The sequence below is a fragment of the Spinacia oleracea genome, chromosome 2, assembly GCF_020520425.1.
Source record: "Spinacia oleracea cultivar Varoflay chromosome 2, BTI_SOV_V1, whole genome shotgun sequence".
Classification (NCBI taxonomy): domain Eukaryota; kingdom Viridiplantae; phylum Streptophyta; class Magnoliopsida; order Caryophyllales; family Amaranthaceae; genus Spinacia; species Spinacia oleracea.
The window spans coordinates 102,727,583-102,745,239 of NC_079488.1; the positions used below are offsets into that span (position 1 = coordinate 102,727,583).

Consider the following 17,657-nt stretch of genomic DNA (forward strand, 5'->3'; position numbering starts at 1 on the left):
TCAATGGAGCATAGTTACTGAGTATAATCGACAAAAACAAGGGAAGAGTAGTATTATCACAAGGATTTGACTTGAGTAAAGATTAATTTCGGAGGTATTTTTCTTGCTTTTGTCCTTTTAAATGCTAAATTAGTTAAGAATGGTGTTTAATTAAATGGGAGGAAATGTGAGAAAAGTTAGAAAAACTATGATAGTTTTGTGACTTATTTGTTGCTATTGTGATTTAAATTTTAGAAATTTGTAACCTAACATTTTTTTACCTATTTGTTGCACAATGCTATTTTTTTTTTTTTAACCGATTTGGTCCAATGGCCGCATACAAGTATACAACCATATACGATTACGATTTACGATTTACGAATACATCAGCCATCAGGGATCAGGCGTTAACATATCAAATTGCCTAATTTGATATTTCTACTCTCCATTATTTCATCTCTCCCAATCAAAACTTCTGCAACACTAAAAACCTGAAAATGGAGAATAACAACAACATGGTGACTGATTTTCAGCAATCACAACAACGACAACTAACCGAGCTAATACAAACCCTCGAACAAGCTACTTTAATGGCGAAACAACTCCCCACAACCACCGATCCTGATCACCACCGGCTTATCTTTTCTTCGCTCTCCTCTGCCCAACTTTCTCTTTCCTCCTTCCTCTCTCTCCACCCCAACAACAACAACGCCGATAATTCCGTCTCCTCCGCCGCCGTCGCAGATGATGAGCCGATGATGGCCGCTGATGATGGAGACGAGGAGCTGATGTCGAAAGACTCGTCAATGGATAGAGTGGAGGAAAGGTTGAGAGAGTGCCTCTACATTCAGAATAAGCGGCCGAAAAGACCGCTTTCTCCTTCGTTCATCGCCGCCGTAGAACGGCGGAATTTGGAGGAGAGAGAATTTATAGAGTTTTCGGCGGATGTTGATCCTGTTGCTACTCGGTTGAGGAATTTGGACCTTGTTTTTCAATTTCATGGCTAAAAGTTAGATTTAGTTAAAGATTGCATTTTTGGCCAATTAATTGAGCAAAACAGTGTAAACTAGAGCTTGTATTACAATTTACATGGTGTATTATTAGAGGGAATTTAATTATTTGATGTTAGTTGGTTTTTATAGCTACTGATTTCTTTTATTACTATTTGGTGTGTAAGATTTCTCTAATTTATGCAATTATTACTAGGATTACATTTTTTTTTTCCACAAAACTTGGAGTAAATACGAAAAACTACTCGCTACAAAATAATAGACCACATTAAATATGAACTCGTTTCAAAGAAATTTAGCTAAAACACTTTCGGCGTACATTATGTATCTCAGAAGAACGAAATGCTTCAGGTAAATTACAGATAAAGACTAGAGAAAGTCATGGCAAGGTTATGAATACATGCCACCAAGAGTATCATGATTGGTTGCTGATATTTATAGTTTACAGATTAGGGCATAAACACAAATACAATTGATTGACAGGACTTTGTGCCTGTGTCTGAGATCCTATGTTTGAACTTTATCAGGAATTGCAGATTATTACACTCCTAATCAAAGCTTCGATCTGAAAACCTGTATCAGCCGAAAACTCCGATCACTACTTAGTATACAACAAAATGCTGCAGCAAATGCCACCTGAAGATTTTTAAGAACCGCACTGTGCTTGTTATACTTGTGCTTCTTCGAAATTGAGATTGTAGCATTTTCCGTGTCAGGTATTCACGATGGAGTTATGCAGTCTCACAAAATCATCCAGTGTAAGCTCCTCTGGTCTTGACTGCTCAACCATGACATAGAAAAGGCATTAGAATGATTTACCACTTAAATAGGGGGTTGCTGAGACTGCTGACTATAAACCAGATAAGTGTCCACTGTCTAGTAAAAGTATTTTCTCAATACTTACTGTGGTTGGAAGACCCAGAGTTCTTAACGTTTCTTCAACCTCTGACGGTGTGGATAAATGCTGAAGTGTATTCCTCAACATTTTACGTTTTCCGTTGAATGCACAACTAACCTGAGTCCCAATAGCAACAGTAACTATTATTGAATAAGGAGATTAAAAAATTGGGTTTGTTATCAGACCAAAAGTCAGATTTAACAGACGAAAATGAAGACTCGTTGAGTCGAAAGAAGAGGAATAACCAATGAGAAGAAGCTTTTAATTGATGGAACAGAGGGATAGTCTGAAGGTTGCTTAAGTTTGAAGGAAACAACGGCACCGTCAACCTGCAGGAAAACAGAATTTCTGTATTAACCTGCAACAAAGAATCCTAGCGGATCGAGGAATAAAAGACCAATCAATCATCATTAGAACAGGATACAGTTTTCTGGATGCATACTCTTTTGGTAATCCAAAACGGTTTGATCAATAATTGTATAAACACTAGTATCCGGTGAAGCACTGTAAGCTTATATAAATGGAATTTATCTAAATGAAGTAAAAACAATCACTACCTTGGGTTGAGGGAAAAAATTTGCCCTCGGAACTTGAAATTTGTACTCTGGATCTGGGAGGGGCAAATATGTCAAAGACAGTTCAGTTATCGTGCAACATAATAGTTCATTTCACAGGACACTGTCAAGCAATTGTCCTACGCATCAAAATTCATACACACAACTCCTTTGTTGTATTGATGTAATAGGCTGATAGCATGCTTACAAATTTTAGACTTAGTTGCTTAATTTTACATGAAAACCCATCTATGGGCTTCCAAATGTTGGAAGGATTCTGAGATAAATCCTTCATTGCACTGGATAATGCCCAAAATAACACCATTAAGACTTTCATCAGCACAAGTATGGTTTTCAACTCACTTAAAGTCAACTTTGTCAACCATGTATAAGTTAACATGATACCTGAGTAGAACTTCACAAATATATTTATAGGCCTGTACTCTGACGGTTTTGAAGATGATTCAACCAACCGGATAGCTGTCTCATCCTGAAAAAGGACAATGGATGAAAATCATGATTAGAATCTGTGAACCAAGACTTTATAAAGGTGTGATCAGTGGCGAATTGTACAATCAATCACAAAGTTGAAAAGTGGTAGGATACAACGTCATGACATGAATTAAATTTCTACCATCTTTTAAGCTTATAATAACGAAAGCCAGCAACCATTTATGGATCATCAATTCACCACATATGAAAAAGGTGTGTGCAAAATGCAGAAATTGTTAATGATGAAGGACAGCCAACAATGCCTAAACTGGTTAGCATGTGCTTAATTTGGATTATCTGTTCATTAGAGTCTTCCCTTACCCTGAAAACTTACATGTTCAGACAATAATCAGCTAAAAGAATTTCTCAGATAATCTTACAACTTCCAATAGGATCATTTCTTCAAGAAGTTCAGATAGAAAACCAATTCCAGGAACCAAAGTAATAAGAGAGAAAACAAAAAACCTGAAGTAAAAGAACAACTTCTGAAAAAATATCACCGAGAGGAAGAAGCTGCTTCACCACATCTTTACTGATGTTGAAAGGTATGTTTGCCACAACCTGGAAGATGAAGCAATAAGTTTACAAATTACAATAACATGATACTTCATGACCGTTAAAGGTCAACAGTTGCACGGATCGAAAGGAAAACTAAAACAATCCTTGATTCAATGTGAACAAAAACAAAAGCCCTCTTCTCCAAATCTCATATTCCCATGACAAGAAACAACTTTCAAAGATCTCCTTATTCTTGTTCATATACCAGGAGATTCCCAATTCACTCAACATCTCATGATTCAAACACAGCAGGCCACATATCAGGAGAAAGGGTAATGTCAGAACTGAGAACAGGTGCTAACTACTTTACTGAACTCAGAAAGAAATGAAAAGAAAATCAAATTTCCGTTCACAGTCCACCTCAGAAAAGTCCAATAGTAACCATAAATCATCGAGATTGCGGTCCTGTTGCTAGTACACTAGTGTTGCACTACTCTGTGTGTTTCATAACTTACAATGTAAAGGGAGAATAAGTTATAGTGTTATACAATGAACTTTTATCACCCATGTAAATACAGTGTTCAATGATCTTTGAACACATTTTTTACTAAGGGAAATGACACAAACATAAGATACTGCCATACTGGTGTCAAAACCTAATTTGCACGTCCGACAGAGATCTTACTTTGGCATGCCTTTTCCCCGTACCAGCCAAATTTTTCCTTTCCAGCAAAGATAACATATGGGAACGTATATGACATTTTGTGAAGTCTTCTTGTAGAACCTGCAATGAAAATAGATCATGAAAACCTAGGACTCTGATATTAAGATAGAGAAAAAAAAGCATGAGATTAAGATAGAAATTAAGGTGGCCAGACATGTAAGACCAACTCATACAATTCTGATTTACCGTTAGGCGGTTTGTATCTGCAAATCGGTCCTTGACAAGAGCAGCCATGTAAGGATCCTAAACCACATGCACAATACAAAAGCAAAGCGTCAAAATCCATGAAACAAAGTTGTAGTTCAAGTGAACAATTTTTGTGCCACCTTCAGAAAACCCAAAGTTCACTTATTTCATACAAATGCACAATTTGTCAACTTTAACAATATATAAAGGCTAAACCCATGATGCAAAAAACCAATTCAGTCTTCAAAATGAACTATTATACCATATAAAGGGAAACCAATGTTCATAAAATTTACAGAAGTGCATATAATAGCAATGCTATATCAAATTTGACAATTATCTTACTTTTCTTGACAGAAGAAAGACCCAACCTTTTCAATGGCTAGGACAGTAGCACCGGCATCAATAAGAACATTTGTCAAGGAACCAGTGCCGGGTCCAATCTCAAGCACCAAATCCCCATCTTTCACATTACCAACAACTGCAAGCTGATCATTGATGGTAGAATTCAACATATAATGCTGAAAAAAGTAGCACATACACACAGTGATCAGTTAGTGTTCGACGAAATGCCTCAATGAAATAACAAAATAACAACCCGCCATTTTCAATTATAGTATTAACTACCCAAAAACCCATTTCTTGCTGATATAAAAGGGTTGAAGAAACAATCAAACCTGACCCAGAGATTTTCTGGGAAAACGTTTCCTGGAATTGAGAGCTTTGAGTGTAGCATTGTAATCATCTGGGTTTGCAGCACAGACTATGAATAAGTTTCTTCTTCGCTTAGGTAAATTAGTAAGGGTTGTTGAATACCAAGATTTATGCTGAATTTTGGAGGTTGAGGTTACTGGTATTTGATTTGGCGGGAAGGATTTTATTAACGATGCCATTTTTTCTGTTTATGGGGGAAGAACCTAAATTAGGAATCTTTATCAACGGTACTCAATTTATGTAGAAGTATTTGTAACTGTTATCTGTATTTCTTTGTTTTTTCCCGGAAAATCTACATTTTCTTTGTAAGATAATGGGTTAAATAGTCATCATCCCAGATACTCCCTCCTTCTCTTTTTGTTTTTTACGTTTGACATTTTTCACGCGTTTTAACGATTAATTAATTTGCATCAAGATTCCTCAATTTTTTTATTTAAACAAGATAAATTATGTTTATTTATAATATTTTTACTTTTATCAAAATTCTGATATTGGGAATATGAGAAAAATTTAACACAAATTCTTATTTGCAAGGGTTGTACAATAAATATTGTACACCGGAGTAAAAGTTAAACCAAAATGCTTAAAAGTTGAGCTTATATATGTAAAAGTTATCTATTTTTTAGTGATATATTTTTTTATTTTAATAAAACTTATTTATTCAAAATCACTAATAAGGCATAAAATTAATCATTTAACCCTTTAAAATGTTTATCTATCAACGTTTATAAAAGTTAATCAAAATTAGGTTAAAGTTACAAAAAAATTGGTAAAAGTTATCTTGGTGTACAATAAATTTATTGTACACCTTGTGCGCGCAAGACCTTTTGAAAATTTAATGTCCCAATGTAAAAGTGTGAGATATTAAATGGACCCAATGAATTTAATTGGTTAAAATAATAATTCGACACAAATTTTGATAGAATACTAAGTCATTTATGCGATAATATAAAAGGAAATACAGAGAACATTTTGAAATCCCCAAAAAGGAAAACGTAAAGAACAAAAAGAGACGGAGGGAGTAGTTTTTTCTTCTTTTTTTTCTGATAAGGAAAGAAAAATTCAGGCGGACTACCTGACATCATCTTTTTGAATGGGTGAATTACAATGACTACGAGCTAGTAAAATACTTCTTGTAGAACAAAACGAACAATGAAACTACGTTCCAACCTCATACTACCCCAGCCCTAGTTAGGTACGTAGTTTCAAGTAAACTTGGTGAATAGACTTCAAATATAGATGAATAGCTGAACGGTATATGATGACGCTTCATTCTCCGGAAGAAAACAAGCTTGAAGCCCGACACTACCCTTACACTAGAACTATATTGAATCTAAACTATAAACAAACTGTAAAACAAACTAAGAAAAACCCTAATAAAAAACAAAAAACCAATAGATCTAAAACTAAGTAAACAAAAAATAAATGGATGGATATCCAAACTAAACGGATGAGATCGGGTGACATATGAAATGGATGACGGATCGGGTCGGATATGGATGATGCTCGCTCCATCCGTTAATCATCCATCCACCCGTTTAATATATTTTTCGTCCAAAATTTTAATAAAAATGTTAAATATTTAAGTAAATAATTTAATTTCTTGTTGCAATTTTTTTCCAAACCAATTGTTCTTATTTTTATAATTTTTATATAAAAAATAATTTTTATTGAATATATATTAGTGTTGATTTAATTTTATTTTTTTTAATATAAAACATTCATCAGTTAGTTACCCGTTCCACCCGCTTCATCCGCAGATGACGGATGGACGGATGCGGATGACACATTAAGCAGGTGACGGATGGGGCAGATTTTTTGTTGTAATCCCACCTAAAATGTCATCGTGTAATGGGGTATAGCCAGTGCTGGCTATACCCCAACCAAAATGACGTTTTTGCTTGTTTTCACCTCTTCCTAACTTGCCTTCTTTTACTAACTTACCTTCTTTTTTGTTACTTCTTGCTCAAGCTGCTTTCATTACCTTGCTAGTTGGGTGTTACTTTTTGTGAAAATGTAGGGTTTCTTTTCATTTTTTTCTCCCTATTTTATATCTCCTCTGTTTTCATGGAGCTCTCAATTATGGAAGTCTCAAGCTGTACTTGAATCTAATACTGGAATTCTTAGTATATTGATGGTAGAATGTAAGTTTTACGTTTAAATCGATCTTTTTTGATGTTTTTGATCCGATGTTGTGATTTTGATTTAATCGTTTTTTATCTGATATTGTGTTTTTGAATAAAATGTTTTAAAAATATGGTTATTTTTCGTGTTTTTGCATCATATTTCGATTTTTATTATTTGTTATTCTTTTGTTTAAACTATTTTGTAGATTAACTTATTTTAAACAACTATTTTTTGCTTTTATACATTTGATTGTTAATTATTTATTTATAATTTTATTTATGAACAACGCATATATTCATAATGAACATTAAGGCCAAACCTTATGAACATTAAATTTTTTGATAATATTAATATTATGTTTATTCTGTTTTATGTTTTATTATGACATTCCTAACAAAACGATCTATTTAATGATATTGAACATTACTTATTTAAATAATGAACATTCTATTTAATCACTTTTTTTTGTTACCCACTTATATTCATAATCAATATTTCATTTAATGAAAATGAATATGAAGGTCAAATCTTGTGAACATTATAGAATAGGATAGTATTCATTATTAGCTTGAATCTGTTTATGGTTTATGAGGAATATCTCCTACAATCATAATTAACATTCTATTTGTACATTAACCATTTTATTAATGAACATTTGTTTAATTTTCAGTGAATAAGGAAGTATTCTTTTTATTGAAGGGTCATTATCTGTTCTAACGATGAAAGCATGTAAAAGTGAATATAAGCTTATGATATGGTTTTAGTAAAGGTTTTGGTATTAGGTTTTGGAAGGGTAGGAAACGTCAAATTAGTAAAATTTATACTATGAAACGGTTCTTGTGTAGTTGTCAAGCGTCAAAGATGAAAAAAGGAAGAGAACAAGATTTTATACAAGATTGGATATCCTGCGATTGTTCGATTTTCAGTTAGTAAAGATGGTGTTTGGATGTTGTGAAGCATAACATATATGGCTCATAACTAAAGATGGTCGTGGGCCGGGTCGGGTCGGGCTTCGTGCCGAGCCCACGGGTCGTGGGCCTAATCGAGAAAGGCCCAATCTAGGCCCACGTTGTATCGTGTCGGGCCGGGCCGAGTCGAAAAGTTAAAAACAAGGCCCAGGCACGGCACGAGCCCACGGGCTTTCGTGTCGGGCCGGGCCGTCGTGCCTAAGGCTAATTTTACAAATTTTTGCGTGCTTTGTCGTGCCGGGTCGAGTCGTGCCGTGCTTTGTCGTATTTTTTCCAAAAAAATAAAATAAGGCCCAGGCCCGTCCCACGACCCATGACTTCGTGCCCGTGTCGGGCCGGGCTTTTTTCGTGCTCGTGTCGGGCCGAGCTTTTTTCGTGTCGGGTCGGGTCGGGATTCGGGCCTGGCCGACCCTCATAACCATGTTATGGTTCCCCTTGATAAGAGGCACTTGGTAAGATCTCAAAGGAAGGTTAGTAAGGATGCTCTCTACTTTATGTCTACTTTAAAAGCTAGTGGTGTTAAAGTGCCTGATTTCTTGCGGGTTTTGAGAAAAAAGTAGGTGGATCACCTATGATTGGTTTTACGGCTAGTGATGCTTACAATGCTTATCACATGCATAATCTAATATTCTTGAAGGTCATGACTGTTATCAGTTGATCAAGTATTTTTCCCAAAGACATTCCAAGGAAAAAGGTTTTTATTATGAATTTAATCTTAGTGAAGAAGATGAACTTACTAGCTTTTTTTGACGTGGACGATATGGTGGAAAATATGTTATAAAGTGGCGTATTTTGGGAATTTAACGTTCTTTAAGCAATATTGAAGAAAATCGCTCAAAGGAAAATATGTAAATGGGTTTAAGGCTCTAAACTAAGTCTCCGATGGCTTTCTATGTTCACGTTCCTCATGTGGAGTTGTTGGTGAATCAATTTCACCATTTTCCCTTTTTTTAAAGAGAAATGTGTTCAAGGTTCGCTGCTAGCCCAACGGTTCATCATAGATTTCTAATTGATATATTATTGATACTTCACATACTCCCTTGTCCCTTAATACTCGCACCGCTTTTCTTTTCGAGTTGTCCCTTAATCCTTGCACCGCTACTATAAATGGAAATTTTTAGCAATATTATATTATTTTTCACACTTACCTATTAACCCACCTACACCCTACAAAAAATCATTTAAAAATTCACACCCCCAACTCACCACTCCCCACTCTTAACACATTTCTCACTAACTATATTAAAAAAAAAATACCACACTATCAACTAACACCTGTTAAATTAATAAGTCAATTCAAGTGTCTTAAATTCCGCACCGGTTAAACCGGTGCGAGTATTAAGGGACGGAGGGAGTATTACTCTCCTTATAATATTATTGTTTTAGTTTTTTATTGGTTTTGGAAAAACTAAAATTAAAACCGAAAGCAGTTTTGCGCCACAATGCCGAACAAGGCATTATATATCAAATTCTTTGATTTTAGTCAAAGGTTACGAGTTAAATTATTATTTAAATTAAAGGCTTGTTAAAAAGAAGGTGAGGTGACAACCGGCAACTTTAGTAAAGTGGTAAGACATCATTTGTATAATTGTAAAGGCGGTGGAAACTCATCGTAGTAGAACCAAAAAAAAAAAAATCTTATTTAGCTAGGCTTGAAGTATTACAGAATATTTTTGTTTGTCTTTTTTTTTTTTTTTTTTTTTAAATAGGTAAGAAGAATGGATCCCTCCAAAACATTTCGCAGTTGATGGGGCTTGAACTTGTGACCTCCAAGTCACAATGTGAGTTCCCCACCAACTCCACCAATTTATTTTGGTATTATTTTTGTTTGTCTTAGTTCTCGTAATTTATGGAGTACGGAGTATATTGCAACTCGATTCGGCCAAGGAAAATTAATTAGTCAAAACTCAAAAGAAATCTTAAACAAGCTGAATGGCGCCGACCGCCGTCTCCTCTTTCCAACTCTTCTTCGCAAAATCCAAGCAGTAGGGTTTAACACTCTCTTCCTCCTTTTTCTTCTTCACAAAACCCTCTGATGGCACCATAAATCGTCAAGGTAAATCAACATGGATTCCATATAAATCACAACTTTGCTCTCTATCTTCAAGGTTTGATTACTTAATCCCCTCCAAATTTTGATTTCTCCAGCTAGTTTTAAGTTAATTTCAAGTTTCATATACATGTTAAGATCACTTTTGTTTCTGGGGTTTTGGCGTCTCAATCATACTCATACTTTTGTCTGCTATGCGTTGTTGCGCAACTTATACACTACCCTTTTTACGCAAACTCCCCAAAAGGCTGGGTCTTTTTCACCATTATTATGTAAATCATTCAGTTTCTTGTGTTCTTCAAACTTCTGATACGAGTGATGATAACAATTGTGATGGCCCTAGTTCTAAGCATTATTGTGATTATTCTGTTGCACATAGAGAGATGAGAGATTATGCAAAGATGGGCTGTGTTCAAAAGGCACTAGAGACTCTCAATTCATTTGGGTATGCAGGGGGGAGGCCGTCGGTATATGATTATAATGCTTTGATTTATAGCTATTTGAAATCCCGAAACGTGGTTTTTGAGGAATTGGGTCGAGTCTGTTTCCATATGGAGGAATTTGGGTTGTGCCCGAATGCATTAACATATGTTGGCCTATTTAATGGAATGCTTCTGATGAATTGTTTGTTGGATGCGTTGGTTGTCATTGAGGACATGCTTAGAAGTGGGTATGCACCATCCTTCTCTTCTCTGTCACAGTTGTTGAAAAGATTATTGAGAGTGGAGAATTTGTCTGGTTCCAGGTATGTTATAGAGTTAATGCTGGCATTGAACTATTCGCCAACGCAACTGTCGTTGAGTATGTTGGTTTTGAAGCTTTGTAAAGTGGGCAAGATACACGAGGCTTATAGAGTTTTGAGTGCCTTACTATGTAAAGATCACTTTTGCACTCCACTTGTATATAATCCAATTTTGTGGGGTTTATGTAAATGTAACCGGAGTTCTATTGCATTGTCGTTGTTGTGTTCTTTGAATAAGAGAGGGTTTGTACATAATGTGTGCACATACACTGCGTTAGTGTACGGGCTGAGTAAGGAGAAAATGTGGAATGGAGTTTTTCAGGTATTAAGGGAAATGGAAATTGTTGGGTGTAAACCAAATTTAATAACATACACTGTCTTAATTAAGTATTTATGCGATGATGGAAGGATTCAGGAGGTGTTTGTCATTCTTGCAAATATGGAGAAAGAAAAATGCTACCCAGATTTGGTGACATATAACATCATTCTTCGTGAGCTCTCTCATCAGGACAGGGCAGTTGAAATTAGTGAGCTGATGTCTCTGATGGAACAGAGGGGCTTATCTCCCGATCCATTCACTATAACTGCGTTGGCTGCTGGCATGTTGAAGAAAGGAAAGCTAAGGAATGCTAGTAATTTTTTGCTTGATGTTATTTCACAGGGGTACAATGTAGATATGGCTGTTTATAACATGTATTTGCACTCATTATGCTTAGACAGTAGATACGGAGAAGCATTATCTGTGAGTGAGAGTAAGACTAGTAAAGGTTTCACGCCAAACACCATTTCATACAATACTATTCTGAATGGAATTTGCTCTAAAGGTGATCTTGATGACGCTTTTAGGTTCCTAGATAAGTTAAACTTAGCCACAGATGGTCCAGACATAGTTTCTTTTAACACAATTTTGTCTGCAGCATGCAAACAAGGGAACTCTTATATCATTCAGAAGCTTCTGGATTGCATGGAAGATAAAAAAATAGAACTTAATGTTGTAAGCATGTCTTGTTTGATTCATTATTTCTGTAGAGTTGGAAAAATCTTCGAGTGCCTTAAGTTGTTGGAGAAGATGGTGCATGCTGGTCCTACTCCGAATGTTGTGACTTATAATGCAGTCATTGATGGTCTATGCAAGAACCACTTGCTTGGGACAGCTTGTAGAGTTCTTAGACAATTTAAAAATTCTGGAACATTCCCTGATACAACTACATACAATATTCTCATAAAAACAGCCTTGAATGCTAAAGAATATGCGTTGGCTGAGGAGTTATTGAAAGATTTGTACTCCCAGGGATTGGAACCTGGTGCAGTCACTTGTAGATCCTTGATTAGTGGCATATGTAAAGATGGGAATATACGCGTCGCCCTTGAGCTTTGGAACCGAATGCTTGCTGATGGATGCAAGCCATCAGTTGACATGTACAATATGATATTGAAGGCAATGCTTCAAAAAAGGATGTTTAGGGATGTATTTTTGTTACTAAAGGATATGCGAATAAATGGTTGTGAGCCTGATGATATGTCATATGTGATTCTGAAGCATGTATTCTCAGAGGATGCGGAGAAGAATTATTTTCAGGCCAAAAATCTCCCTGAGTATGTAGTGTCATAACTGTATAACTGTATAAGAGAGATGCAACTTGATATAGTAGTATTATGCTGAGTGGTCTCATCCTTCTCCACTGACACTGCTCGCTCTCCAAAGGAACATAGTGTTAGCAGGTAATCAGGAGTATCGTCATGCATTTATCAGTTTACATGTGAACTAATTTTGTCTCTGTTTTTTACTCTTTTAAGGAAACAATAATCTATGTAGCATATATGTATATGCTGCAAGTATACTGATATAAGCATGATAACCCTCCAACATTGAGCTGTTCTAGCTATCTGGTTTGTTTGATTGTTTCTGTTGGTTAATTTTCCTCAGGTTGTAAGCAGTAGCAAAGTTGTGGAGTTCAAAATTATGGAGACACAAAGTCAACAGAGAAGTATAATTCCTTCCTGGTAACTGGCAAGTTCCTTAGTATCTCTGTTGCTTCTTTTCAGTAGAATTCCTTACTCCCTGATTTGTTGAGTAAGACTATTTTGCATGTTTAGCAGTTCAAATTTGATGTCCCTTGCGCTTGTCATGGATTTGAGTCATTTGGCTCAAAGAGCTTGGTCTTCCTAGCTGGTAAGACGTGGAGTCTGCCTTGGTACCAATCAGAGAAAGTACAATCCAATTGCTTCAGATTTAGGTATGACTATAATTTCATATGCTGTAGACATTAAAGTTAATGATGACCTGTGTCAGAATTTAGCTAGTGCTAATCTCCAAGAAACTTAGCATGTTGCGTGTTTATAAGATTCCAAATATGAACATGCCAATGGTTAATGTTATGATGGAACTAGTGGAATGATACAAATCATTTTTATAGATGGAAAGAATGTCTAATTTACTTGCACTGTAGTTACCTGCCAAATTAGGCATCGCACAGTTGATCATATTTTTTTAAGCTGCAAAATAGATAGAAGTATTGGTAGAGGTCTAGATGAACATCCACTTGAATGTTTCCCTGGAGAAACTAAGGAGAGAAATTACACGTTGATCTCTATTCTTAAGAAGCGTGGATTTTGTTTCATGTTCTCTACAAGAATGAGCGTCAACTTGGTAAATCAACATTTGAACATTAGCTGTGTACTTATGTATTTAGATTTGATTGGCTGACAGCAAGGACACTGGCATTAGATAAGATACGAGTCATCAAAATGAGAGAGCTCGTAGAGTCATGGTTGTTTAGCGGTGTTCTCACTCTGCTGTTCATTTTGGAGCTTATAGGTAATATGACGCTCTGTTGACTATTTGTTGATTCATGCCAGTAGGTTATTCTGTTGTATTACTAGAACCTTGCTAATTTTTTTTCGTTTATATGTTTTTTTTATTGATAATATTATATAAGGAGGTAGAAAGGCCAAACCTTGAGTTTCAGTTGCAGATCTATAATACAGCATTTGTCAGATAGTCTAGCTAACATACACAAAAACAAGGATTTGAAACAAACTAGTTTCATCATGTGGGTTGTGTTTGTTTATTTTGGTGCACATGTGGGTTGTGTTTGTGTGTGAGTGCGCGCACACCTGAGAGTTGTCCATGCTCTAAACTATATCAGAACTTAGGAGCTGACTGAGATAGATATGTCTCTGCGAAAATGGTGTGTAAAGCTGCTCCGATAGGAATAACATCCTCATCACTTTCTTCCCTGTCCGGACATTCTTAGGACCTAGTAGAACACCACCGGTAGCCTAAACATGATGATGATTAAGTATCATCGTTGATTGTTGCGGGATAAGGAGGGTTGTTTTCTTCATTGAAGTCAATATGTGCTCGACCTCTATGTAAGGCTGCTCCTTGCTGAACCGACCACCTTCAAGGGGTATCAGATACATCATTCTTACAATGAAATGGATAAAGTGTATTCAACAAACCAGTTTCTGTAAATAAAGTTCTAACTTGAGTATAATTCTTAAGCAGTTAAGTTAACTAGGTTTGCTAATTATACTTCCATTTGACCTAAAAATTGTGAAGTTCAATTGTTCAAATGATGTCTGCACCTTAAAAGATGGAAGTTCTTTAATGGTTGTAAAAGTCCATTTTACAGTTTACCAGACAACTGGATGAAGGTGGACAAAAACCGTTAAAACAGGGTTGTGCAAGGATTACCTGCCAATAGAGTATTTTCATTTTTCAGCAAACTGGAAAGCTGAAATGAACACAACTGTTGAGAAATTAAACCTCTTTTAACCTCGTCGGAGCCAGTGCAGGCCATGAATGGTAAGACTACTAAGTGTCCCTCCAAACTCCAGAGTGTGAGGAATTATGTTCAAAGCAGTACGACCTTTGACATATGTAACAGACAGTACCTTGAGAAAAAGTAGTTAGTTGTTAGCCTTTGATTTCCACAGTTATATATGTTACTAGATTATTTTTTACTTCAAGATCCTGTGTCAGATTCCCGACACTCTTACATGAATATTGACATTTTATATTGGGACTTTTAGATAGATAATTTCATTGAATAGCCTGGTCATAACACTTGGGCACGTCTCAACTCAGACACAAGTATCTGAACAAACAAAAAGAATATGTTGTGCATTCCGAAAATTGCTTGGCTTCCCCAAGGGCACCTTCCTGTACCATATGAGATCTCTTCAGCAGGTTGGAATAGAAGTCTGACAGTTCCCTTCAGTGTCACAAATTGCATAAATACTGGTATCAAATTTGAAAGGACGAACCCATAGACAGAAAAAACATAACCACAGGACACCTAAACTTTAATAGTTTCATAGCATTGAACATAGTTTTTAAGCTACAGAACGGACCTTGAGGCGATCCTTCCTTTGATTCAGCAATTTAGCTGCACCAAGGAGCATTGTAGTATGTAAGATACAACCAGAGGTTTGGGGTAGGCGATTAGAGAGTATACAAGGGATTTTATCAGGTTAAGGGTATAGAATTGCTTGGAGCAGGCTAGTGATAACAGGTTGCACATCAAAGTTTTAGGGAAACCTGATAAAATCCTGCACCAATAATGGATAAAGGGATGAGAAATCAGAAGAATAATTTGTATGCCATTACTGTTGTCAATTGAATACTACCACTCTAATTTTCAGGACAAACTGGACTTCAAAGAGAATAAATACCATACCGAATAGGTGGGATCAAGTATTAGTAGCTTACTATGGCCTACGTATTGTTACGGCCAATGTATGGTGTTCATTTCAAACTTTCCCCATAGCAATCCCCTTGAGACGCACCATAACTATAAGACCGCAGACCACAGGGTACACGTACTCAGTTCATCATTAAGCTTTCCAATTTTCCATAGTCATTGCCTACACGTACCTAAAACTGTTAGATAAGAATACTACAGCATTACCATTTGAAAAGAGTTTCTTAATACATCCAAGTTCGGCGCTTCTGTTGAGTACACTTATGAACAGTTCAAGTAAGTTTTAGAATGCTTAGATGGATTAAATTCCAAGAGGGGGAATCCAATTCTCGACATATCTTTTCCTGTTGCGCCGAATATTCAGGCTGGTGACTGGGGAAGAAGGTCTTGTGCTGCGGTGTTGCTGCTTAGAATGTTTAAGTACAAGCAAGCAGCAAATCTGGTTATGCATGATATATTGGCATGTTGGTTTCTATGACAAGATTGACATTACTAACAAACTTGGCAAGGAGATAATGAAACACAGTAGATAAAAGCTAGGAACTAGAGAGATGTCCTTTGTAGCCAAAGCCATTGTGGAGAAGGTGGTCAAGATGAGGAGGATAACCGCAGCACTAATGACTACTAACTGGCAATGTTAGATGGGAGAAGATCAATAAGATGCAAGTAAAGGAGTACAAGGGAGATAGGGATCTCAAGTATTCAAGGTTGATTCCCGAGTTTCAGCTCTCCTTTACACTAACCTTCTCACCATCCTTTCTCAATACCTTTATTTGTTTTCATTAGAGTTCTGAATGTGATCAGACTGTCCATAGTCTTAACCCTTTAACCAAACTAAGCCTTTGATTCCTTTTGCGCGAGTCTGGATGAAAGAGGTAAGGCTGCACCACTGTGGACTTCCCAAGACCTTTTGCCTAACACTCTAACAGTATGCACATAAGAAGTTAAGACCTCTCAGATGCTTTGGCTTTTCATTGTCTAGTGGAGGAAGTAAATGGGAACTGGGAAGTATAACTAGATAATTAGAAGCAGAATTTGCAGCCAGAGTAGTCTATTGATAGAGTATTCTTTTAACTCTATGTGTGCATATTATTTTAACTCTGTGCATATTCTTGATTTTGTGCACATAGAGTGTAATGTGTAATCTGATTTTGTGATGATAAAAAGTAGTTTGTAATGTGTAATCTGATTTTGTGCAGGATGATTGTGAATGAATGTTATATTCCAGCAGTTGCGGGATTAGCCAATTCTGGTGCTACAGATTGGGTGAGAATGTCTTTCAATTTTGTGCCATGAGATTGTTTTTGTGATCAAGACCTAAGTCTTTTTGTTGATCTAGCTTGATGGATTCCTTTCCAGGAAGATGGGCATTAATTCTGTAGTCGGCTTCTGTTTAGATCCTCTTGCAGATAAGGTAAAGAGTTAGGTTTCCCTGTTTCAAGCTTAATTTCTTTGACAATTTTAGACACGCTGTACATATCTGATTCTGTGATACTCCTTCTCTAAAGGTCTGCAACTACGCATTTTGGTGGTGCAGGTTCTAGTTGGATGTGTTGCTGTAGCAATGGTAGAGGAAGGTCTTCTACTCCGTAAGTGGTCTATCTGTTCACGTATGGGTTAGGACTTTGGAAAATCGTGTGAATTTGAAAATTCTTTTGTATGCTTCTTTCTTTGTAAAGACATGCATTTGCTGACTTTACCGAGTACTCCGTATTTCAGTACACGGTTCTTTGACTTTGGGTTTCAGCAACAACTTGCTGAATAGTAAGCTGTGTTAACTGTTATTCTGTTAAGAACAAAATCAGCCTCCTTCATTCTCCACATGCTAGAAAGTTCTGCGCTTTTTACAAGAGTTTTCTTGGTTTAGTTTGAGTTGCAAATGTCATCCCATCTTGGCCATATAATGGCCATAAGATTTCATGAGATCGAACGGCTATATAGAGATTCTCATGTTAAGTAAGGTTCTCACAAAAACCTCACCCTATATATATATACTTCGTGTATAT

General features: G+C 36.2%; 3 protein-coding genes across 10 annotated transcripts; 2 read left to right on the top strand and 1 right to left on the bottom strand.

Annotated features, from left to right (window-relative positions):
• Positions 1-337: 337 nt before the first annotated feature.
• On the top strand, positions 338-1,120 carry LOC110799568 (uncharacterized). Its single transcript, XM_022004839.2, has one exon. The coding sequence runs from the start codon at positions 477-479 to the stop codon at positions 984-986; it is 510 nt and encodes a 169-aa protein (XP_021860531.1). The 5' UTR covers positions 338-476; the 3' UTR covers positions 987-1,120.
• Positions 1,121-1,248: 128 nt separating this feature from the next.
• LOC110799576 (ribosomal RNA small subunit methyltransferase, chloroplastic) lies at positions 1,249-5,332 on the bottom strand. Its single transcript, XM_022004858.2, has 10 exons — positions 5,019-5,332; positions 4,713-4,862; positions 4,342-4,398; positions 4,117-4,215; positions 3,399-3,494; positions 2,847-2,931; positions 2,445-2,497; positions 2,133-2,216; positions 1,894-2,004; positions 1,249-1,767 (listed from the first exon to the last, which is right to left on the bottom strand). Exons 1-10 carry the CDS (start codon positions 5,232-5,234, stop codon positions 1,702-1,704), a joined length of 1,017 nt encoding a protein of 338 aa, XP_021860550.1. The 5' UTR covers positions 5,235-5,332; the 3' UTR covers positions 1,249-1,701.
• Positions 5,333-10,042: 4,710 nt separating this feature from the next.
• Positions 10,043-17,452, top strand: LOC110799571 (pentatricopeptide repeat-containing protein At1g63330). Of its 8 annotated transcripts, none has more exons than XM_022004850.2 (7): positions 10,043-12,664; positions 12,870-12,946; positions 13,040-13,179; positions 13,636-13,760; positions 16,851-16,917; positions 17,011-17,065; positions 17,189-17,452. In XM_022004850.2, the coding sequence occupies exon 1, from the start codon at positions 10,395-10,397 to the stop codon at positions 12,552-12,554; it is 2,160 nt and encodes a 719-aa protein (XP_021860542.1). In that variant the 5' UTR covers positions 10,043-10,394; the 3' UTR covers positions 12,555-12,664; positions 12,870-12,946; positions 13,040-13,179; positions 13,636-13,760; positions 16,851-16,917; positions 17,011-17,065; positions 17,189-17,452. The 8 variants fall into 8 exon arrangements, with proteins under 8 accessions (XP_021860542.1, XP_056693539.1, XP_056693538.1 ...); XM_056837561.1 differs by having other exon boundaries at positions 13,653-13,760; positions 16,991-17,065; positions 17,160-17,452; XM_056837560.1 differs by having other exon boundaries at positions 13,653-13,760; positions 16,991-17,065.
• Positions 17,453-17,657: the final 205 nt, after the last annotated feature.